This window comes from Xyrauchen texanus, chromosome 3 (assembly GCF_025860055.1).
Source record: "Xyrauchen texanus isolate HMW12.3.18 chromosome 3, RBS_HiC_50CHRs, whole genome shotgun sequence".
Taxonomy (NCBI): domain Eukaryota; kingdom Metazoa; phylum Chordata; class Actinopteri; order Cypriniformes; family Catostomidae; genus Xyrauchen; species Xyrauchen texanus.
In genome coordinates this window covers 45,551,810-45,570,233 of record NC_068278.1, presented here as the reverse complement: position 1 = coordinate 45,570,233, position 18,424 = coordinate 45,551,810, and the positions used below count along the sequence as shown (strand labels likewise).

The following is an 18,424-nucleotide window of genomic DNA, read 5'->3' as shown; positions in this document are numbered from 1 at the left end:
CAGCCATGATTAATTTAATCAATGAGTGAAAGTTTCAAATACAAGATGGTTACTGAGATTGAGCTAGTAGTATTCGGCTTGTTGTGTGATTCTAACATGGCAGCCCCCATGTGCGGACCCTCTCCATGTAGAATAAAACAGCTTTTATAAGGTTACTGATATGACTGGAGTCTTTAATGTAAGAGGTCGTGTGTGATTTCCTACATACACTGCAAAATAACAATTTATGTCTTTAGGAGTTACACTTTTTAATGAGGAAATAATTACTGAGTGCACCTTTAAAGTTGACTAAATGAACAGATATATAATGTATCAGATAATAAAGCAAACAAGTAAAGACCCTGACTACCACCCCTGGAGTCACGGGTTCAAATCCAGGGTGCGCTCCAGCCAGGTCTCCTAAGCAACCAAATTGGCCCGGTTGCTAGGGAGGGTAGATTCACATGGGGTAACCTCCTCATGGTCACTATGTCTCTGTGGTAACGCACTCAACAAGCCATGTGATAAGATACGGGGACTGACTGTCTCAGACATGGAGGCTACAGAGATTCGTCCTCAGCCACCCGGATTGAGGCGACTCACTACGCCACCACAAAAACTTAGAGCGCATTGGGAATTGGGCATTCCAAATTGGGGAGAAAAAGGGGGGAAAAGAAAATGATGATGCACTCACAAGTGTATACTATGTTTTGTTCAAACAAATGCTATCTAGAATGAGAATGTCCCTTCATCTAATATCACCTGCCGTGGACTAGTAATGGCAAGAAGCAAATCTACAGTAGCGCAATGCTGCCACGTACTTGTTATTTTTTTCACTCAATAATGTCGTAAAAATCGTATCTCGTAATGAGATATTATGTTGAACAAACAACATCTTTTCTCATAATAATGAAATTAAGTTTTCCAATAAAAACAAAAATAATTTATGAGACTTAACAACAGACACACTTGTCAATGGTACGATTGCAGCTCTGCTCTGTAGCCTATATAAATAACGTTAAATTAATTCAACATGGCAACCGTGGCATAGTTATTTGAAATGATTTATCTTTATTTTATTCTTTGTTTAAATCATAAAGAAATGTTATAATGTGGAAGTTAGCAACAACAAAACATGAACGGTTTGGCTTTTGTGAAAAAATATCATTTGAAGATTTAACCATTTTTAAGTTTGCAAAAAAATGTATAAACTTGAATTGAGTAAACAATAAGATAAATAAAATTAATCTAAAAAATAGGCTAAAATATTTTTTGTGTGTAAGTTAAATTAGATTCATCAAATGCATCGAAATATCGATGTACAACAGCTTTATTTTAACAGTTTTTAATGTAAAGGTCTTATTCATTGCACATTTGATTAAGTGGCAAATAAAATGTCATCCAAAAAACTATATTTTATTTTATTATTGTCAGTACAATGGTTCTGTTGTTTTATTCATTAAAAAGCCAGCCAAAACATTGGATTGCATATGTGTTGTATATATATTAATTGTCTAAAGAATGTTTATATCAACCATCAGAATGGGGGAAAAAAATTATCTCATTGATTTTGGGCGTGGCATGATTTTTAGTGCCAGACAGGAGTATTTCTTTAACTACTGATCTCCTGGGATATTCACACACGTCGAACTTTGAGGCAGACTTGAGGGTTCCACTTCTGTCAACCAAGAATAGAAAGCTGAGGCTGCAGTGGGCCTTCCATCTGTGTACCTCAGCAGAAATCAAGTTTCACCAGACCAGGCTATGTTTTTCCAGTCTTTAACTGTCCAGTTTCTGTGAGCCTGTGCCCACCGCAGCCTCAGCGTTCTGTTCATGGCTGCGAGAAATGTGGTCTTCTGCTGTTGTAGCCCATTCGCCTCCAGGTTCGACGTGTTGTGCATTCTTGATGCTCTTCTGCTCACTACAATTGTACAGAGTCCGACTGAGTGACCATAGCCTTTCTGTCAGCTCGAACCAGTCTGGCCATTCTCCATTAACCTCTTTCATCAACTAGGCGTTTCTGTCTGCAGAACTGTCGCTCTCTGGATGTTTTTTTTGATTTGACACCATTCTGAGTAAACTCTAGAGACTGTTATGCATGAAAATCCCAGGAGATTTGATTATTTTTATGATTATTTATCATATGTTACAACTTGATCGGATAAGTGGCCGATGAAATTCTTGCATTATTATTCCGTTGTCATTAAGATACTAAGCTACTTTTAAGATTTTACACTATCATAGCTTTTTTAAGATCAGTTTTTGTTAGATAGCCCAAAATATGTTATGAATGTTTGACAAAACTCTCAATGGTTAAACTTAAAGTCTATTAAAATATTATTGTAATTAGGTTTACAGTAAATTCAATATAAACAAATATTATATTCTCTTCCTTTTTGCGAACACTCCAAAATACCTTGGCCTGCAGTTTATACTAACACGTTCAGAAAACATAGGCCTTGTCCAACTTATTGGACAAGGCCTATGCCTATGAATATTTTCCTCTGAAACCTCAGGATTCTGGAGAACAATAATTAAAAACAAAACTCCTGACTTTACCTAATGTAAAAAAAAATAATAAAAAATTTACTGCTGAGTAGCCTGCACTGTACTGTAAGAAAGTAGGCTGGGATATCAAAAATGATAGGTCGAATGATAAGTTTACTTGTGAGATGCTCAAAACACCTGGCTAAAATGACAGATGATGTCGTTTTTATGTCATAACTATATTAAACATAATATCTTGTTATTACAAGAAAATATTTCGTTTCTAACCACATATCCTCTTATATATATTTTTATTTTACATAATATTTCGTTATTACAAGAAAAGATGTAGTTTTTACGACATAACTGAGTGAATAAAAACATGAGGACTACAATTACCACAAGAATATGAGTTTCTGTGCTGGTTGTCCTCGTAGCAAATTGTTAGCTACTTCAGCAGTTTAAAAAACACCTTTTAGGTATGTTTCGCTTCTAAATCATATTAAACACAGATCTTATTTTACTCACGATTCGAAAATCACTATTCTACAACCCTTTTTTAACAATATTATCATGGGAACTCATGGCGAAAAAGCCTTCTGTGTTGGACTACAAATTAACGTCATGACTAAACAGCTCTATTTACAAGCTGAACAATTTAAAACACAAGCAATATTTTGAAGTAAAACATGACAGTTAATTATTCAGATCCTTATATAAAAATACCAAATACATTTTTTGAGGTACTTTTCTGTATCTATTGTCGCCGTTGTTTTCTCCGTGCCAGTAGGCGGCGTGCCGGCGCCGTTCAGTGATTTATTTGAAACTGCTTGTGAAGAAGAACCACGAACATGTCGCGCGCTCTTTATTTGTTTACGTCTCGAGCTAAGTTTAATAACAATATAATACACGAGAGTCCGAATGAGCCATAAAATGTTACTGATTGCATACAAGTGTAGCATTTAAATATCTGAAGGGAGAAAAGTCTGTACATATCAAATACGCGTGTAAGTCTATCACATACAGTCACATTAATTTTCTCACATATTGTACACATTAAATTGCAGGTATTTATTTTAAATTCATTGGGTGTTTGCACCTGATTCGGGACAGATTATGTAGTGTTTGAGTCAGAATCAGGACGTTCTGCTCTCAGTGATGGCAAGTCCATCGTATCCCAGTGATCGCGGGTCTAGTTCTGCTCTTCAAGCGGTGCTGGAGCAGCTGCAGTCCGCACACACTCTGTCCCTGACCCTCCCCAGTCCGCTGTGCGTGGCTGTCATCGTTTTGGACCGGTACCTGAGCCTACAACATCCCGCCACTGAGTCCTACAGCTATGATATGACGGTAACGGACGGTCAGTGGCGAGTGAAGTGTCAGTTGGCGGAGAGTCTGACCCGGTTGGTCTGGAAGGGCTCACTGCGCTGTGGGACTGGGGTTCTGGTGGCCCAACTGTCGGTAGTCTACGATGAAACGAGGTTGAGTCACAGTTACCTGAGAATAGACAGCATCCACAGCGTTGTGGAGCTCCCTGAGAGGTTTCTGTCCATAAAAGACGACGAGAATATCCCGCAGTGGAGTCGCAATGATGTGAGCCGGACTGATGGACCCCTCCAGCTGGGCAGAAAACATTACTTATCCCTGTGGATAAACGATGATCCTTATGGTAGCGTGTGGATTCCCAACAGCCCACCGCCAGAAGTGGTTATTGATGGTATGAAAACAGTGCGTGTAGTATAGAGAACGATATTACCTCCATATATTTATAATATAATCTTTATTAAATAAATATTCCGGGTTCAGTTCAAGGTTGCATTTGTGGCATAATGTTGATTGTCACAATAATGTATTATGACTTGACTATCCATTTTCTTTCAAAAAAAATCTGGCTTACAGTGAGGCACTTACAATGGAAGTGAATGGGGCCAATCCATAAACGATAAAAAAAAAAAAAACTCTTTCAAAAGTATAGTCACTAGAGGTAAAATATATGCATGTTAACACGATTTTAGTGTGATGAAATCACTTAATCTTTTCTATGTGAAGTTATGTCCAATTGTAAATCTTTGTTGCATAATGACATAACACTGTAAACCCTAAAACAATGATTTAAAAACTTAGCTCAAATAATGCATGAGTTTTAACTGAAGAATTTAATTAGGTGCTTTTATAAAATTCTAAGCTTCACATTTCTGCCTTTGCACCATCTAAAAATTGGCACCATTCACTTTTAATTTTAAGTGACTCACTCTAACTTTGCATTTTTTTAAGAAAATAAATGATTTTTTGTATTAATCAACATTGTCACAAATGCTGTCGATTAATCTGAACTTGTATTGAACATGGAATATTCCTTCATTACATTTTTTTTAATTAATATTCACATTCAAAACCTGTAGTTTGTGTCTAAACGTTTTATTAGTATTCTCACAACTGTTCATTTGCCCTTAATTCATGGTGGAAGAGTAACTAGTGTGTGTATGTCCCTGAAATGTGTTGAATTTTAGAGCTGGGCATTATAGAGTAATTTTGTAGTTAAGTATTCTAACCTACAATCAATTATTAATCGATTATTTTATGCCACCTTTATATTGAATATTTATTTCACAAAATGTTACCAAGAATGGTTTCAAAATAAGTAGGGGTGTTCCGATACCGGTATCGGAATCAGGGCCGATACAGCACTCATATCCTTGTAGTCGTGCTCGTAAAAATGCTCCGCTACCAAAAATAGATACAATTTGACATATGATTGTTATTAAAATGCACAAATGAAAATCACATCCTGTCCTAGTGAGATTATTTAATAAATTAATGATTATTTAATGTAATAAATATAATGTTTGAATGTGCTGCGCTTTAAATGTGATTGCTTAAGAATGTGTGGAGCCGGTATTTTGCTGACAAAAAGACACAGAGGGCTCATACCTTTAAGAGATCCTTGGCTCATACACGGAAAACACAATGAGCATCGCATCCTCTGTTTGTAAAATAAATAAATAAATTGATCAATTGTCACACATTATACATACATTTCTGAATATACATAGTGAAATTATTTATTTTTCACATATCCCAGCTAAGCTGGGGTCAGAGTGCTGGGTCAGCCATGATATGGCACCCCTGGAGCAGATAGGTTCAAAGGCCTTGCTCAAGGGCCCAACAGTGGTGTCTTGGTGGTGTTGGGGCTTGAACCTTCTGGTCAGTAACCCAGAGCCTTAACCACTGAGCCACCACTGCCCTAAAGCAGTAGCAGGCAGAGCACTAATTCACTTTGTAGTACGAGGAACATACAGACTACATATTTATATAATTAAATAGCAGCCTTTTGAGGTTTAATAATCACTTTGAGTCACGTAGTGACCTTTTTTTTTCCAGAGTGAGAAGCTACAGAGCTTCTTGGTCATAACAATACAGAAACACTTCAAAATAAAAGCTCAGGCAAAAAAAAATCAATTTAATTAAGGGAAAAAAGTACGACAGAAGTAGTTCACTACTGTATAGTTATGTAGTATTCACTGTAATACTACAAATATAAATAATAATTCTAAATCAATAGTATTTTGTTTTATTATCTAAGCAATATCTCACATCTATGATGCTCTTTTATGCAGCACTTTATTTGACCAATTTTTTTTTATTTTGGATTGTGCTGTGAGGTTCTGTATAAAATCACTTCATTTGATTAAAGTTTTAATGAAGACATTTATTTGAACACTGTTTGAAAATTGAAATAAATTGTTGATATGGAATTCAGAAAAAACTAAAAAAACAAAACAGGTATTGGACTCTGTATTGGTGAGTAATAAAAAGAAAGTATAAGTACTTGTTCTCAAAAAAAAAAATGGTATTGGGACATAAGATAAAAATAAGCTACTGTAACTTCAACAAACATTTCTTTTGGAAAAATGTAATGAACAATATGCATTAATTCAATTCTCATTGCATTTCATTACAATTCTCAATGTAACTGTGAGATTTGGAGAGAGATTCAGAGGGAAAGTACAGTATTATTCAGCTTTGCCTATGGCAGGACAATATGCAAAAGAAAATCAATTTGTGATTTTCGAGTAGTATTTCTGATAATCGATTAGTTGGTTTTGAATGATTAGACGATTACTTGTGCACATCCCTAGTTCATGTTGTTGTTGGCTTTGTTTGACAGTGTCTAAAATCACTCTACTTGCGGATCTGGATGCATTCTTTCACAGCTCTAGACGGCCGCTCCCACTGCTGGTCAGAATTCTGCACAGATCCAGGATCAAGTACTATGGAAAACCAGGACAAAGAGTTGACTTCCCATTTCAAGTGAGTCATAGCTCCTATCTACCACTAGTGACAACTTTCTTAGTTTGCTTGGAAAGCACACATGCGTGATATGATTTGGTGACACTATTTCTTTTGGTTCTTCTCTCTTTTTTTTATCTATGTGTGCGGCTGTCTCTCAGGTTTACTATGAGGTGGCTGATCAGAGTGGGATCATGTCCATGGTTTTGTGGAATGATCTTTGTCCTGAGTGGTACAATCGACTGACAGTGGGCTCGGTTCTGTACCTGCAGCAGTACACTTTGAAACACAGTTATCAAAACCGGTCCAGACCGCAGATCAACACGCTCTCTATCATGGCTTTTCGCTCTATTGGTATGTCCTGGAATCCTTTCCACTATCCTTGTTTTATGTTTTATACAGGGGGGTCATCGCTGGGCCTTATGTAATATCAGGTCATGTCCAGAGGAAAATCAAATAGATTATTTCAATTGTTTGAGTGTGGTTGTGTTGTGTAGAGATCTGCTTGAATCCTCGAAGTCCTGCATCAATAGTGACGGTGATTCCGCCGAAAAGTGTTCAGACTCAGTGGAGCCTTCCTGATGTCCCATACAACTTCATCACAAGGTACCATTCACATATACAATATTATTGAGAAGTGGTTATTTCAATCTGTTTATTTTAGTGAATCTGTTCAAAAATGATTCCACGATTCACTATATTTCTGTCTGTGACCAGGTCAGAGGTGGAGGCATTAAACAGTAACTATGCCTGTGACATCATCGGTCTTGTGACATATGTGGGGCGCATTGAGCGAATCAGAAGCAAGGAAAAGTCTGGTATTGCTTTTAGTTGGACAGCTTTGTGTCTGTAATTGTTTTTATAACTTGCTGCCTAGTATTACAGAAGGATGTTGATTCGTTGGTTACACAGTTATGTCTGCATCTTTGTGTGTCAGGACCTGAGAAGTTCTGGGCATATCGATGGGTACATGCAGTGGATGGGACAACTGACTCTCCCTTTATCTTGGAGATCTTCTCGACATCCCAGCCAGAGATCTTCAACAATATCTGCCCCAGTAAAACATCAGTCCATGTCATAATGCACTAGCATTAAAATCTAATGCTAAAATGCAGGATCACCTCATCCCACTCAATCTCTCTCTCTTTCTCTTTATTTTTTACTTTCTCTCCAAAGTGACGTATCTGGTGTGCACTCAGATGAGGGTGTGTCAGGTAGTAGGCAGTTCTGTCTATCTCACCAGTAGCACAGAAACTCAGCTCTTCATCACAGGTAAATTCCAGCCAGACCCTGAAATCAGCCCATGACAAGGAGGTAAAGCTGCAGGCCAGAGACCTCCAAATGGGGGCAGAATCTCCAAAAGTGGCGGAGTTCTCCAAAAAGGTTGCGCCAACTACAAAAGGGGGTTGTGCCAACTACAAAAGGGGGTGTTACTTCCTCTCATATTTAAGGTTAGGGAAAGGGTTAGGTTAGGGGCTCCCTATATCTTTAATGGAGATTTGAAGCTCACGCCCCTTTTTGGAGCTATGCCTGTAGCTATACCCTTCTCACACTTGAGGCCACAGATAAAATGTGTGTATGTATTGTTAAGGCTTTGGCTACAGTCCATTGCGGAGATAGAAAATATGATTAGCTCAGTATAAAAACATTCGAAAACGTCCATGGAAAGTCCCTGCTATGATAGAAAAACAAATGTGTGTTTTTTTTTTGTCAGGCTGTCACAAAAAGCAGCCATATGTCAATGAACCAAAGGTAAAAGCATTCATCCAGTGGACTAAGACACTCAAGGACAGTGTCATGCTGCGGAGGACTGCTGTCGGAGGACATTACTGCTACCCTCCTGGCCAACCCACCTTCACACCAACCACCAATAACAACACGGCCAGTAAGATCTGCCCTACTTAACCTTATACATTGCTCTAACACATTATCACTGCTGTAATTATTATACAGAGTTGTCAGTAATGTGAATTTCAGAGATGTTGGACTTTATGGTTTTTTAAGGTTAGATTTTATTCGGTCAAGATCTCATGTTAATCTGTACTTTATCTAATTTCACAACCCTGACTGGCGTTACTGTATGTTGTAGATGAGACATCAATAACAGCCGTTGCTGACATGAAGGGGGAGCTAGAGAGTCTGCAGTATCGGGAGCATAGGAGAGTGGCCATACAGGGCTATGTGGCTGCAGTGCAGTACCACATCTGGCCGCCAGGGGAACTACACCCTGTAGTCAACACTGTACAAGGCACGTCACAAAGTGAGCAACAGGTCTGTAATATTGTCTGTAGCCTCCAAAGCAAGATTTATTTTTATGGTATAATGCAGCCATATAAGAAAAAAATGTCCTTAAGGTTTCTCTTAAAAATATTTTTATTTGCTGAATGATGACAAAAATGTTAATGTTTTTACAGCTGGAAGGTGCTAGAGTGGTAATGCCTCTCTCCACAGGGGATGAGGGGTTTGTGGAACAGGGAGAAATAGACTCAATATCATCCGATTCTGACACTGCAGCTATACCTAAACGCAGGAAAATGCAAACAGACTCAAGGTGAGGCTCCTTCAACAGGTAATCACAGTATTTTAAATCCATTATGCTGTTTATGTTTCTCTTGGTTGGTTGGTTTGTTTGGTGTTTTATTTAGTTTCATTTGAAACTGTAATTTGAATTACATGGTAACACTTTACAATAAGGTTCCATTTGTTAACATTAGTTAACATGAAATAATAATGATCAATACTTTTACAGTATTTATTAATCTTTGTTAATTTCAACATATACTAATACATTTTTAAAATCAAAGTTGTATTTGTTAACATTAGTTAGTGGACTAACATAATCTAAAAATGATCAATTGTATTTTTATTAACTAACATTAACAAAGATTAATAAATGCTGTGAACAGTGTATTGTTAATTGTTTGTTCATGATACATAATGCATTAACTAATGCTAACGAATGGAACCTTATTGTAAAGTGTTACCTGTTACATTTATATTTTATTGGTTTTGAGTGTTCTTTATCAAGTTTATCAATTAAGTAGTTCTAGATAAGGACACCCCTTACCAGTGGTAAAAACACTGTAATGCACAGCCTGTCATGGCTATATGCTATAATACTTTTATCCAGTCTCCAGTTTGCTTAAATATACATTTGATTTTACTATTAAATTATTTTCATGTATTTCCATTCATGTTGATTTTGTTTAATGTTATTCTCTTTTCTTAAACTTAGCTTTTTTGTGTGTAGAATTTCTTCATTATCTTCATTATCTTTAGAGACATGAAATCATGTCACCTAATGTAATGTCCTTTTTTTGGTTTTTGTTAGAAGAGTATGGCGTCGATATTTGACCAGATCCAAAGTGCAATCAGACAGGTAATCCAAGAAGGACGGTAAGACTTTACAATAAGGTTCTATTCGCAAACAAGGGTTAATGCATTAGGTATCATAAACTAAATCAATAATATATTTTTTACACTATTTATTAATCTTCGTTAATGTTAGTTAAAAAAATACAATTGTTCCTTGTTAGTTCATAGTGCATTACCTATTGTTAACATATACAACTTTTGATTTTAAAAGTGTATTACTATATATTGAAATTACCATTAACAAGGATGATTAAATGCTGTAAAATATTGTTCATTGTTAGTTCATTTTAACTAATGTTAACAAATGGAACCTTATTATAAACTGTGAATCTCACTTCAGCCCATTCATGAGTTAACATAGCATTTCATTTCACAGTTCAGTTTCACACCCATGTGTATTTTTTTAAGTAAATATTTTAATTCTTCTCATTCTGTTGAATTCAATTGATTGTTTTAATTAACATTAAGCTCATCCATACAAAAACTCACTCTTCATTTTCCTACAATTAATCCCACTATTAATAATAGGATATCTAGTGTTACTTTTTTTCTTATTCTTAAGGTCTTTAATTTCACTAATCAGAAAACCTGCCTATTGTACTTTTAGCTCTGCCCAGCTGCACTTTTATATTACTGAGATATGAAAAAGAGATTTGATTTGATAGCAAGTTCATTTGATTTTCATTCATTCTACTCTACTCTTTTGCCCAAAACATCTTAAAGTGCAGCCATTGCTACCTCACACTGGAGGATATGGCTAATTTTAAGCTTCTATTAAATCTGATTTGGGCCCTTAGGCAGATGGGCTTCACCTCTCATGAAGAGGAGGAAGAGGAGGGCTGTAACAGAGAGGAGGCAGACACAGTGGAATTTGAGAGGGGAGACGAAGGTGCTGCATCCTCAATAAAACACACCCACCGAACACATGCAGATATCTTTATCCTCACATATCAGTAATTGTGACTTAACCATCAGAGTAACATTTTGCAGTAGTTATAAATGTGAAAAATATACATAAATTCAGTGTCCCCAATAAGTATTTGGCCATTTAAGACACACCAATTTTTTTATTTAACAAAAAAATTAAAATCAATCACATCGTAATAAAGAAATATTGCATATACACAATTTATATGCAAAACATTTCACAAAATGTGTGTTATGTTTTAAATGGTAAAAAACGAATACACTAACTGAGCACTTTATTAGGATCACTATACTGGGTAGGGGCCTCCCTTGCTCAGAAAACAGTGTCTCAGTTCTTCGTAGCATGGATTCCTCAAGATGTTGGAAACATTCCCTTGACATTCTGGTCCATGTTGACATGATCGCGTCATGCAATTTCTGTAGAACCAGTCTGTCCATTCTCCGTTGACCTCTCTCATCAGCAAGGTGTTTCCATCCGCAGAACTGCTGCTTACTGGATGTTTTTTTGTTCTTGGCACCATTCTGAGTAAACCCTAAAGACTGTTGTGCGTGAAAATCCCAGTAGGTCAGTAGTTACTGGAATACTCAAACCAGCCCTTCTGGCACCAACCTTGGAGCCATGTTTGAATTCAACATTTTTTTAAAATGTTTTTGTTGATGTGAACATTAACTTATGCTCCTGACCTGTATCTGCATGAGTTTATGCATTGCTCTGCTGCCACAGGATTGGCTGATTAGATACTCACATGAATAAGTAGTTCAACTGGTGTTCCTAATGAAGTGCTCAATGAGTGTATAATTGTGATACAGTTTTGAAGGCAAAAAGTGGTTTATTCTGAGAAAAGGTCTAGAATAATTTGCTTGCAAATGACATTCAGTGTGATGATGAAAAATTGAATTACTTTCACCCACAAACTCAGCAGTAGATATAGTGAAAGTGTCTCTTTAATAATTTACAATAATATGTTGTGTAATGTTAATGTTCTCTGAAGAGGGCAACCAGACATCAAGTGGAGTCCCAGACGCACAGCAAACTGCCAGCCACACCAGTGCAATGTGGGAGAGCAGCTACTGGCCATTACTAAAACAGAAAATGACAGATCACTTTTACTGTGGCAAGCTCGATCAAGAAAGCATTCCAGAAAAATTCCAGTTTGATGACAAAGAAATTCTGCTACATCACCTGAACCTGAGTCCAGCAAGATGGACCCCCGATCTCAACTCACATACACACACACCTGTGGCCTGCACTGGCTACTTTACACTCACCATACTGGGTAAGAGCTAAGAGCAGCATTTGGGAAGCAAATGTGTATAGGCATCCACCAACGCTACAAGAGTATGTAGTTAAATTTACTCATAAATTTTGTTCCAAAACCTAGTAAGCTTCCTACCTAGACAGCATTTTAAGGCACCATAAGCATGTTTCTGAAGTAAAGGCTGTTCCAAACAGTAGAATGTATAATTATGCTACCTCCTAAGATACCTTCTTTTTTGCATTTTCTAAGGCAGTGTTGCTTTGTATCCTTCACAGACAAGGCAATCATAAAATGTGTTGCATCGAGATCAATGAAAAATTAATTTAAAGGGATAGTTCAGCCAAAAATGTTAATCCTGTAATCATTTACTCACCCTCATCTAGTTCCAAAAGTTTCTATCTTTAATGAGATTTTTGGCAAAATGCAACCTCAGCAGAGAAATTAATGGGGGAAATTAGAACACCCAATGGTCAGCAGATGTAGAAAGGAAATTCCGCCTTACAGGTAAAAGCCAAAAATTCTTAGATAAAGACATGGCCTGACAATCAACTTGAGAACATGTATACTTTACATTAGCTTTACAAGTAGCTATATAGCTAAATTTTTTGTTTGTTTGCGTAATTTGTGGTAAAGAGGCACAATTTATGAAACTAGTGTTGTCAGATTTTACTGCTGATTTGAAACATGTTCTTTGATCGTAATCTCGACCACTCATTGTTTAGATATCAGTCTTTCCCCATTCAAGTAGACAGGAGCTGCATTGTCATGACTGGAAATATCTTCCCGAGAGTGCTCCAAACATGGCCGACAGTAGACTGACTTTCTAGAAGACTTAGTATGGAAAAAGATGCAATAAAAGTGAATTTTGAGGCTGTTAGCCCCCAATATTCTGCCTAACATCATCCTTTATGATCCAAAGAAGAAAGAAAGTCATACATGTTTGAAAAAATATGAAACTGAGTTGCTCAACAACATGCCAATGTGAAATTCCATTGGACTAATAGTTGTCTTGAGAAGCACTATGGCTGTGTCCGAAAGCTTAGGCAGTTACCTTGATACCTCAGTGCCCAGTCAGTCAACGACTTCACAGGCAGCGATTTACATATGCAAATATTTAGAAACAACCATGCTTATTTCTCACTAGAAATGGACTAATAAGAAAAACAACCAACCAGCAAACCACACATGTAGGATTTTGAATCAACACTGACTTCAAAAACTGACCAGATGAAGGCATCTCAGTAGACAGAATGTGATGCAAATATTTTATTAGGATGTGCCTCGATGCCTACCTATTAGGGATGTGCTGGAGTGATCGTCTAATCGACTTGTCTTCTGACAACTGACTAGTCAATTAGTGGGGTTGACTACTAACATTAATATTTTTAGTGGTTGTGGTTTTAATGGGAGAGGCAATTCTCAGATGAATTAAGAGAGAGCTATTTTGCATGATGATTGTTTGCTGTGCTTAACAGTTAATAACAGTCATTACAGTAAAACCTTCTGTAAGAAGTTTAGTCTCTTTACTGCTTTAGGTTTAGTCTTAATGTACTACTGTTACAGCAAAGCGCTGCATCAACAAATTTTTTCAAGATGATCACTGTCGGACGATAAATCTTCTGCTGTGTATTCCCTTATTTGTTAAGTGCTGTGGAGAGATTCATGTATTTTGATGATTCTGTATGACACTGCTTAAATTAATAGTTTTCGTAAAAAAGGTTTAAACTGCTTGTTGCCGTTCTAGATGATGACGTGTACATGCATCATCTTGTATTTCTTCTCTTTTGAATGCGCAGCTAGGATCACCCTGAAGCACTTTGGTTACATTGAAGTGCGTCATTCTGCGCTCACAATGTGCTTAAGCTGTTTTGTGCCGCTTTGTATTGGGGCTTTTCTTATTTCGTACCTTTCTTACTTTGCTAGTTTTGTGCAGTAAGATGGCATAGTTATTTAGCTTTTTTATTTGTTGAATATCCGTTCACCATGTTGAATTGCTGCACTTAGTGTCCATATATCCCTTTAAATAGTGTCACTTGAACACAATTGACTGATAAGTAAAACAACTGACTGACTAGTCGATTAGGAAAATTGGTAATTTTGCACATTCCTATTACCTACATTTGAAGTCAGAAGTTTACATACACCTTAGCCAAATACATTTAAACTCAGTTTTTCACCATTCCTGACATTTAATCATAGAAAACATTCCCTGTCTGAGGTCAGTTAGGATCACTATTTTAAGAATGTGAAATTTCAGAATAATTACAGAATTATTTATTTCAGCTTTTATTTATTTTATCACATTCCAGGTGGGTCAGAAGTTTACATACACTTTGTTAGTATTTGGTATTGCCTTTAAATTGTTTAACTTGGGTCAATAATTTTGGGTAGCCTTCCACAAGCTTCTCACAATAAGTTGGTGGAAGTTTGGCCCGTTCCTCCAGACAGAACTGGTGTTTTTTATTATTTTTTTTTTTATTAAACCTTTATTTAACCAGGAAGAGACTCGTTGAGATTAAAAATCTCTTTTACAAGAGTGTCCTGGCAAACACTCCACTTGGTGTAACCAAGTAAGGTTAGTAGGCCTCCTTGCTGCACATGCTTTTTCAGTTCTTGCCACAGATTGAGGTCAGGGCTTTGTCCTTAAGCCATTTTGCCGCAACTTTTGAGGTATCCTTGGGGTCATTGTCCGTTTGGAAGACTCATTTGCCACCAAGCTTTAACTTCCTGGCCTATGTCTTGAGAAGTTGCTTCAATATATCCACATAATTTTCCTTCCTCATGATGCCATCTATTTTGTTAAGTGTACGAGTCCCTCCTGCAGCAAAGCACCCCACAACATGATTCTGCCACCCCTATGCTTCACGGTTGGGATGGTGTTCTTTGGCTTGCAAGCCTCACCCTTCCTCCAAACATAAAAATGTGGCCAAACAGTTACATTTTTGTTTCGTCAGACCAGAGGACATTTCACCACAAAGTAAGATCTTTGTCCACATGTGCACTTGCAAACTGTAGTCTGGATATTTATGGCAGTTTTGGAGCAGTGGCTTCTTCCTCGCTGAGCAGCCTTTTCAGGTTATGTCGATAAAGGACTCGTTTTACTGTGGATATAGGTACTTGTATAGTCTACCTGTTTCCTCCGGCATCTTCACAAGGTCCTTTGCTGTTGTTCTGAGATTAATTTGCACTTTTCGCACCAAACTACATTAATCTCTAGGAGACAGAATGCGTCTCCTTCCTGAGTGGTATGATGACTGAGTGGTCCCATGGTGTTTATACTTGCGTACAATTGTTTGTACAGATGAACATGGTACCTTCAGGTGCTTGGAAATTGCTCCCAATCAGACTTGTGGAAGGCCATAATTTTGTTCTGAGGTCTTGGCTGATTTATTTTGATTTTCCCGTGATGTCAAGCAAATAGGCACTGAGTTTAAAGGTAGGCCTCAAAATACATCCAATTGACTCTATTAGCCTATCAGAAGCTAATTGACTAATTGCCTAAAGGCTTAACATGATTTTCTGGAATTTTCCAAGCTGCTTAAAGGCACAGTTAACTTAGTGAATGTAAACTTCTGACCCACTGGAATTGTGATATAGTCAATTAAAAGTGAAACAATCTGTCTGTAAACAAAGTTACTCATGCCATGCACAAAGTAGATGTCCTAAACAACTTGCCAAAACTATTGTTTGTTAATATGAAATCTGTGGAGTGGTTTAAAATTGAGTTTTAATGACAACCTAAGTGTATGTAAACTTCAGACTTCAACTGTAGCTCTATATATAGCATCCAAAAGCAGCAATTTCCAGCTTTTGGATGCAACCTACATATATATGTGATATGGATGACCAGTTTAAGGAATAATCCGGATTCAATGCAGGTTGAGCTCAATCAACAGAATTTGTGGTATTATAATGATTACCACAACAAACAAAAAAATCAACGTGCCCCTCCTTTGCTTAAAAAAAAAAAGAGCATAAATCTGGGTTCCAGTGAGGCAGTTACAATGGAAGTGAATGGGACCAATCCAAACATTTTAAAATACTCAGTTTCAGAAGTATAGCCACAAGATGTAAAAAAAAAAAAAAATGTGTTAACTTGATTTTAGTGTGATAAAATTGCTTTCTAACCTTTTTATGTGTGAAGTTATTGCCAATTTTACAACTTAGTTGCCATGATATAATGTCATAAAACCCTAAATTGACTGTAAAAATTATGATTTAAACAACTTTACAGCTCAAACATGATACTGTTTAAAACACTGTTAAAATACATGATTTTTAGCAGATAAATTACTGTAAGTGCTTTATATAATTGTAAGCTTCACATTTTACCTTTTAAACCCTCCAAAAAACCGCTCCGTAAAGTCTTCTCCAGCACATCCCAAAGACTTTCAATAGGGTTAAGGTCAGGACTCTGGTGGCCAATTCATGTGTGAAAATTATTCGTCATGCTCCCTGAACACGCTTCACAATTAGAGACCAATTAATTTTGGCATTGTCAACCTGGAATATGCCTGTACCATCAAGGAAGAAAAAAATCTATTGATGGGATAACCTGGTCATTCAGGTAGTCAGCTGACTTTATTGCCACATAATGTTGCTGAGCCTAGAAATGACCAACTGAAGCAACACCAGATCATAACACTACCTCTAGAGGCTTGTACTATGCATGACAGGCTCATCTTTCCCTTCTTACGCTGACGCGCCCATCGCATTGGAATCGGGTAAATCTGGATTCATCAGAACACATGACCTTTTTCCATTTCTCCACAGTCCAATCTTTATGCTCCCTAGCAAACTGAAGTAGTTTTTTCCAATAAGCCTCACTAACAAGTGGTTTATTGTGGCCAAACAGCTGTTTAGTCGAAATCCTGTAAATGTTTGTCGCATTGTGTGTTTGGAAATGCTCTTACTTTCACTATTAAACATAGCCATGAGTTCTGATGTCGATGTTTTACAATGTGAATTCAAGCGTTTTAGTGACACAAACATTCAAGATGTTTTTTCGACCACATTTCTACTGCAAAGCTGATGGTTCACCATAATCCTTCCAGATTTAAATGTTGAACGGTTCTTAATGCAATCTCCTTGGTTGTTCACTTTGCTTGATGCAGGCCAATAATTTGCCCCTTCGGAAAGACAGTAACATAATTTCCAATAAATCGGGATACGTCTTCTGACATGGGTGTTTAAGAAATGAGAAGCTACACACTCATCAGTTAGGGTTAAAATAATTGTTGCCAGCTGAACCATAAAAATCACTGCAATAATGATCCAATCATTGGCTCTTAAGTATGTACTTTTTTTTTTGGCCTGGCAGTGTATGTAGAGCATTCCAAATAAGTCACTTGTACATAACATGTAGAGTAGGTTTTGAGGAAGCTTTGTAGATTTAGGAATGGAGCTGTTGTCTCAGTTTCAGTGGTAATGGGTAGCCCTCCTTTGTCCACAGGGCTAAATCACAAGGCTGCAGTAGATGTTATGTTTGTGCCTGTCATTTCCTCCGATGACCCCAGAGCTGCTGGAGTGCCCCACAGTCAACATGATAACTCATTGCTGTCCTGCCTGTCAACGGGACACCTGTGTGTTCAGCCAGATGGTACCCACCCTGCACCAGGTGTGTGTTGTATGATACTGTTCTTTTCACATTGTCTTCCATGTTTCTGTTGAATAAACTGTGCATCAAGTTAGCAGTGTAGTCCTAAAGTGTGTATGTGTGTCTCTCTGTGCAGGGTCGTTGATGAGTTTTGCTCCTCAGATGGAGTCAGAAAGAGTGGTGTGTATTGTTGATTTGTGTCTGCTTGGAGAGAGCAGAATAGAAATGATCTGCTCCAAACTTTACAAGACAGCAGACATCTGCCAGGCCGACAGCAGATAATGAGACTCTACACATCACAAAAATAATCATGCAAAATAAATAAAAGTTTTCTGACTGAATTACAAATGTGCCAAGGCCAGTATCGTTACTAAAATGCATTCTGAAGAGCTGATGTGAGTTCGGTTTGTTGGACTAAGTGGGTTACAAAATATTTTTACTGATTTACACACAATAAAAGCTTTTTGTTATTGGTTTGATATGGGTGTAATCCTTTGTTTAAAAAGTACTTATG

General features: G+C 37.1%; 1 protein-coding gene across 1 annotated transcript; it reads left to right on the top strand.

The window, feature by feature from the left end:
- The first annotated feature begins 3,311 nt into the window (after positions 1-3,311).
- Positions 3,312-18,414, top strand: radx (RPA1 related single stranded DNA binding protein). Its single transcript, XM_052111015.1, has 15 exons — positions 3,312-4,180; positions 6,632-6,774; positions 6,915-7,107; positions 7,251-7,359; positions 7,471-7,571; positions 7,691-7,810; positions 7,930-8,025; positions 8,468-8,638; positions 8,843-9,024; positions 9,168-9,304; positions 10,085-10,132; positions 10,926-11,017; positions 12,048-12,332; positions 17,767-17,931; positions 18,047-18,414. Exons 1-15 carry the CDS (start codon positions 3,625-3,627, stop codon positions 18,190-18,192), a joined length of 2,544 nt encoding a protein of 847 aa, XP_051966975.1. The 5' UTR covers positions 3,312-3,624; the 3' UTR covers positions 18,193-18,414.
- The last annotated feature ends 10 nt before the right edge of the window (positions 18,415-18,424 follow it).

What these genes read in the sequence shown, in the direction of transcription:
- radx (XM_052111015.1), top strand. Translation starts at nt 3,625, where the DNA reads ATGGCAAGTCCATCGTATCCCAGTGATCGCGGGTCTAGTTCTGCTCTT. An exon ending in CATGGCTTTTCGCTCTATTG is followed by an intron (nt 7,108 to 7,250) that starts GTATGTCCTGGA and finishes TGTGTTGTGTAG; the next exon opens with AGATCTGCTTGAATCCTCGA. An exon ending in CAGAAGCAAGGAAAAGTCTG is followed by an intron (nt 7,572 to 7,690) that starts GTATTGCTTTTA and finishes TTTGTGTGTCAG; the next exon opens with GACCTGAGAAGTTCTGGGCA.